The 6,000-nt window shown below is 41.2% G+C and overlaps 1 protein-coding gene across 2 annotated transcripts; it reads left to right on the top strand.

Annotated features, from left to right (window-relative positions):
* The first annotated feature begins 506 nt into the window (after positions 1–506).
* Positions 507–5,585, top strand: nags (N-acetylglutamate synthase). 2 transcript variants are annotated; one of them, XM_055152697.1, is made up of 7 exons: positions 509–1,021; positions 1,390–1,637; positions 3,167–3,380; positions 3,835–4,015; positions 4,293–4,332; positions 5,192–5,323; positions 5,460–5,585. In XM_055152697.1, exons 1-7 carry the CDS (start codon positions 653–655, stop codon positions 5,479–5,481), a joined length of 1,206 nt encoding a protein of 401 aa, XP_055008672.1. In that variant the 5' UTR covers positions 509–652; the 3' UTR covers positions 5,482–5,585. The 2 variants fall into 2 exon arrangements, with proteins under 2 accessions (XP_055008671.1, XP_055008672.1); XM_055152696.1 differs by having other exon boundaries at positions 507–1,021; positions 5,192–5,579.
* Positions 5,586–6,000: the final 415 nt, after the last annotated feature.

The raw sequence follows: 6,000 nt of genomic DNA, 5'->3' as shown, positions 1-6,000 counted from the left end.
TTGAAATGGATCCAGGTCCATAGTGTTAATAAGAACTATAAGAGCCTTTTATTAATCATAATTATTATTTTTTTTTATGAACAATGATAGTGGGGAGATATCATAACAAAATGAAACAGGTTTGTTCTTAACATCTATAATAAGTAAAAAATATATAACTTTTATTAATGCCTCCAAAAAGTGATCACGGGCGTCTTTTCCTTTACTAACTCATGCGATCTACTTCAGTGGAACTTCAAAGCCTTGGATGCACAAAGATAATCAGTAAAGGTTTCATGAAGAATTACAATAAGTATTTATTCTATTTATAGAACTGAATACTTCGGTACTAAGCTGAATTTCTTCTGAGGCCATATGGGATCTTTGTAGTTATTTTAAGCATATGTCCAATTTGGGTAAAGTGATTCTTTTGGGGAACTTTTTTTTTTTTTTTTAATGAGTCGTTTATTTATTCGTTCATTCATTAGTTCGTTTATTGGTTCTTTCTCTACCCTCAGACTGACAGAGGAGTTGCTTTCTTTAGCTCCTGATTCAGGAACTGACCCCGTTAGTCGTTGGTCCACGGAAACTTTTTGGTGCTGCACGTGGAGGGGTGCCACGCTTTTAATAGATCCACGGTTTAACACCGGGGGAGTAACACGGGGGTTTTATCATGGCCAAAGTGAGCAGCGGCTCCTCGAGTTGTCGGGTGATGGTCATTGCGGGGAAGTACCTGTCGAGCCCAGGTCCTCTGGCGTTAACCCGGACATCTGGCTCCCGGCAGCGAGACTTGTCCGGAGCTCAGCGGCGACGGGCGAGCTCCGACACCGCGGGGAGCAAAAAAACTACGGCCTCAGGGCACGAACCGCTGGGGCTATTTTCAGCCACAGACCGACACCTGCCGGCCAAACGGAATCTCATTTACCGGGACGTCAAAGCCTTCCTCAGTGAAGTCGGGGGGGACCCGCGGGAGGCCCGGTACTGGCTGACCCAGTTCCAGAGAGCCTCGTCGTCTCAGTCTCCTGCCTTTGCCGTGCTGGAGGTGAATCTGAGTTAGAAGTTATGGAAGTTTATGCTCAAATTCTGTACCTCAACTTTGAAATGGTTTGGTTTTGTGTTTTGCCTCTAGGTGACGCTAGAGGAGTTTGAGTATTGTGAGTTGGCATTGTGTCTTTGGGTGCACTCAAACGAAATTCACCTGAATATATCATCATCATCACAACATGTTATTTATTTATTTATTTGCATGCTAAAATATGCCATTGTAGGTCCATAAAGAGCACTATTAATTCTAAAAAGGACTGACCCATCATCATGCTATGTTAGGCAAATGATTCTGGGGAACTAATTCTCTAATCATCTCGTGTCACGCCTATATCTACTCTAACACAATCGGACCTTTGTTTGCAGGTGGACAGCTCTGTGTTTGAGCGCAGAGACATGGTCCAGAGCCTGGCGTTTGGACTGTCCTTTCTGCAGCGGATGGACATGAAACCGGTGGTGGTGATGGGATGGTCTGGCTGTTGGGACAGTGACCCTCAAAGCAGCAGGACTCTTGTGGAGCACAGCCAGCAGCTCACAGAGGCTCTTCACCTGCACTCAGCCTCTGTCCTGCCCTTCTTCTCTGCACAAACCATCCTACTACAGCGAGGAGCCCAGTGAGCAAAGCACCTTCACAACAAACATCTCACTTACACAGAAAACATCTAGATACACTGATGAAGTATAAACGATAGTAGTGAAAATAATTTATGCCACTGAGACAAAAACTCAAGAGCAGATTTACACCACAAAAACAATTTTAAATGAAAAATATGATTAAAGAGTCATATGCTGCAATAAAAAAACAGCAGAAAGAAACACTTCACTACTGCATCTGAAAAAGAGTCATAGAAGTTATCAATTCAACCCTTTAAATCTTAGCCTGTAGCCCAAAAATAACCAAAAATAGCCCTGTAGTGCAAAGAAAATGTTCAAATGGTAAATATCGACCCCCAGTTTTTTTTCCAGCTTTCACATATTGGACAATAAGTCGATATTGTATGAGATGCTTTTAGGCTTGTCACGATAATTAGTATTGCACAAGACTAGGTATTTTCGATATGCGTCTTACTGACGATATTTGGCTATATTAAAGAATTTAAAAACAATTGCAGTGCCCACTAATTCAAGTCAAGACCTTAATGCTTAGTCATTTCCACTGATAACAATGATGCCTTTGTGCTTAAATCATTTCTGTTTACAGAGATGATATTATGGCATCCACAAGCCATTTTTAATCTGAAGATACTGCTCTATAACTTCTCCCACTGGGCACTCCAAATGTGTTTTGTAATATATTCATCATATAAAGTCATTACAAAACTCAGCTCAATATTAGAAGGTGTTTTGAGCCAACATTGGCCAGTAAATCTTATTACCCCATTTTATATGCCAAAATGGGCTATCAACTGAACCAATAAACCAATAAAAATGTTCAGTGTATGTGCAGGTAACAGTATTGTATCGGTCCCTAAATGTAGCAGCATACAATAGGTAGATATTTACACCATTTACAATACAGACAGATCAGCAGAGACACACATGAGTAGAGCTACATCTGCCCAACAATGGAGACCGGACGCTAGCGAAGGCAGTGAAAGGAGAGTTTAATTGTATTTAAAGTGTACATTTAAGTTTCGGTTTCTGGGTGTGGTCGGACAAACCAGTTTGACCAAATGTACTTTTCCAAATGGGGAGTAATGCAGTCCCCTCTTGCTGCTCCTCTGGTTCTGCTGTGACTGGGCCTTGTAATATGGATAAATTAAGAGGTGGAGGTGAAAGATCATGAATAACTTTTGGTAAGGCAGTAATCTGTGTTTGTGTAGTATTGGACAATGGTGAGAGTGCTTTTTTGTCCAGGAATTTACACTGTGTTTGTCAAGTATTTGCAGAGGTTTCAGAAACTTTTATTGATGTAGCCAGTGACCTCTCCCGTTAGCGAATATAAATTCGTACCTTTCAGACCAGTAACTTCAGAGTGACAATGGCTTCTGGATGCCATCCATCTTCTCTGGAAGCAGAAATTATTGAATAAAGGAAGGTTTTTTTGTTTTTTTTTTTAATTAATATTGTTATTTCTACCAATTTTCAACTAAATGCCCTGTCCTTAAAAACCCACACTCACACACGTTGTTTTGTGCTTCAGATCTCCACCAGCCATTGCTGTGGACACGAGCCTTCTGCAGTGGAGTCTGGACTGTGGGCTCATCCCCATAGTGTGCCCAGTGGGGAGAGACGAGCAGCAGCACTCTATCATGATGGACTCAACTGAAGTGACCGCAGCTATCTCCAGAGCTCTGCAGCCACACAAAGTCATGTTTCTCAACAAGTGTGGAGGGCTACGGTGCCACCAACACAAGGTACCACTACGGATGGCTATCATGAAAGCTTTATTGCTACTCTTGATCCGGTATTTTAATGATACTCTTATCTGTACAAAGCGAAATGAGCCAAACTAATTGACACATGATTTCATATGGCCCCATGACATTGCAGTGACCAGCTTCTCAAATGGACTAATGAGTGCTCTCTTTGTCTATTCCTTGTGTGATCACAGAGGAGCCTACAGTTTGTGTTCTGCAAAGTTTGGTGAAATAATGTTTAAGATTGTGTCGCAGCGGGTGCATGTGGCCCGACATTAGTTGCACAAATGTTATGTAGACAAATGCACGTATCAGAGTATGTGAGTTTAACACTAAATACCAAGTGAAAAGCAAAGTATGCATTATGCTATCCTTTTAATAAATGAAAAGTGAACTGACTGTTCTGAGTGAGTCTTGAAAAGGATGCGTGCACTGAAGTGTTTGTGTGCAGGTGTTGGGCTCAGTGTCTCTGCCCGGGGACCTCCCAGCGCTCTCCACTGCAGAATGGCTGATGGACGTGGAGCGGCGCAGGGTCACATCTATAGCCACACTACTTAATCATCTGCCCAGCGAGTCGTCTGCGGTCATCACATCTGCAGACACACTGCTGACCGAGCTGTTCAGCCACAAAGGTCTTTCTAAAAGACTTTCATGGGACTTTCTAAAAGTTATAAACATTATGCTCCCGGGTGTGACAGAGGCACATTTAATGAAGTTATATTAAATTAACATTAAAATGCTTTTGAATGATGCATTTCAGTACATTATGTTTTAAAAATTATTAGTGTAGCTTTAATAGACTGTGCAGTATGTGCTGTAAAGAAATAAAATATATTGAATACAGGCAAATTGGGCTTTTCTGATTTATATTTATGGGTGTATTTAATATTGTCTGTTCTTCTTTCTCAGGATCAGGAACACTGTTTAAAAATGGAGACCCTATACACAGGTAAGGGTTTGTATAAAATCCAAAGTTATCTTCTCTGAGCAGTCAAAATGCTCCATTAGCATTTTGACTGGATTGTTGTGTCACATTTAAAATTCAGGACCTCTTATGCCCATAAACAATCTCCAAATTGTTCACAAAACACATGGCTCCATCAGCTTAGCATTTTTTAAAACCAATTTTAATTGCATCTTATGTGTAGTTTGATGACAATAATTCTTTCAGTGCAACCCAGCTGCCTGCTCATTCACACTGTTCAGCTCCACACTTGCTCATACATGCATGACATTCAAAGGCATCAAGTTCTGAATTAAAACATGATTTAATTTTTTCAAATGTTTTTCCAAATAATTATTTATGATCACCTCTGCTCATTCCTGTCCATGCACTCTCCCCCTGTCCCACTGCAGAGCATCGGGTGAGTGAAGGCACTTGATTTGTCTGTTATTAATGTTGATATCTTCATTTACGGACAAAATAAAAGTAATCAGGATCATATAGAGCAGGTTAATACAAACATTTTAAGGCTCAGTTACAGAGAAAGGGGTGACAATTTTTTAGTGAAAAGTTAATTGAAACCAAAGTCGAAGGAGTAGAATCTCCATGATCTACAAGCATGGGCCAAGAGCTGGAGCGACTGCATTCACCTCTGCTGCGTGTGCAGCAGCAATTGGACCCGACAACTCGCTGACTGGCTTAAAGAGGCAGTAACAGTGAACAGTAAAAGTGTCAGTCTCAGGTTTTTTTTTTTAAACTACACATAGGACCTTTAATTTAATTGTTAGCCAACTTTTAGATGAAAGTTTTTGAAGTGAGAGACTGTTGCACATTTTGTAATTTTGCATCTGTTGTGTTTGTCCAGGTACACTTCGTTGGATGAAATTGATGTGGAACGTTTGCTGGTACTCATCAACAAGTCATTTGAAAAAACATTAAACCAAGATTATATCGCGTCATTGAAAGGACGTCTGCATACAGTCTATCTCTCGGAAGGGTGTGTAGAATCACTGCTTTGTCTTCATTCTTTCTGTATACTGCTCATAATGCATTGTAACAGCAAAAAGTTATCTAAACAACATTATAGACTGACCAGTGTACTGAACCTGTATTTTGTATTTCAATCTATGAAGAGTCTCTACTAAGACAATCTAGCAGCCTCACATTGCAGGTGCTTCCTATGAGCCAGACCCGATTTTGGGTGAGATTTGCTTCTCCCTGAGCTTGGAGAGGCGTGACCCGACTTTGTGTCCTTGTGTTGTTGATGTAGAGGGAAGCTAGGTCTGCGCTGTGCCTCCTGAAAAGTTGATGATGATCTCTTTGGTTTTCTTGGTATTCAACACTAGATTGTTCTGTACACCAGACTGCCAACTTCAGGACTCGTCACCCTTTGAGATGACCCCAAGAACTGTTGTATCAACAGCAAACTTCACAATGAGGTTGCTGTTGTTGGCAGGACTGCAGTCATTGGAGACAGTTAAGTATAGGAGGGGGCTCAGCATACAGCCCTGTGGGAGCTGGTGCCAGCATGTTGATAATAATCTCATCTATCATCATGAAACCATGCTTTCTGTTGTCATATTTTCAGAGAGAGACTCTGTTTCCACTGCTCCTGAGGACATGCCCCAGTGCTATTGAAGGATGGGTCAGGTGCAGAGGACAAATTTCCCTATG

This window comes from Boleophthalmus pectinirostris, unplaced genomic scaffold, assembly GCF_026225935.1.
Source record: "Boleophthalmus pectinirostris isolate CB_2022bp ecotype Guang Dong unplaced genomic scaffold, ASM2622593v1 HiC_scaffold_17, whole genome shotgun sequence".
NCBI lineage: Eukaryota > Metazoa > Chordata > Actinopteri > Gobiiformes > Gobiidae > Boleophthalmus > Boleophthalmus pectinirostris.
This window is presented reverse-complemented; position numbering and strand designations above follow the sequence as displayed.

Excerpts from the sequence above, each read along its gene's own strand:
- nags (XM_055152696.1), top strand. The coding sequence starts at position 653 with ATGGCCAAAGTGAGCAGCGGCTCCTCGAGTTGTCGGGTGATGGTCATT. Across the intron at positions 4,016-4,292 it reads CGAGCTGTTCAGCCACAAAG|GATCAGGAACACTGTTTAAA; the intron begins GTCTTTCTAAAA and ends CTTCTTTCTCAG. Across the intron at positions 4,333-5,191 it reads AATGGAGACCCTATACACAG|GTACACTTCGTTGGATGAAA; the intron begins GTAAGGGTTTGT and ends GTGTTTGTCCAG.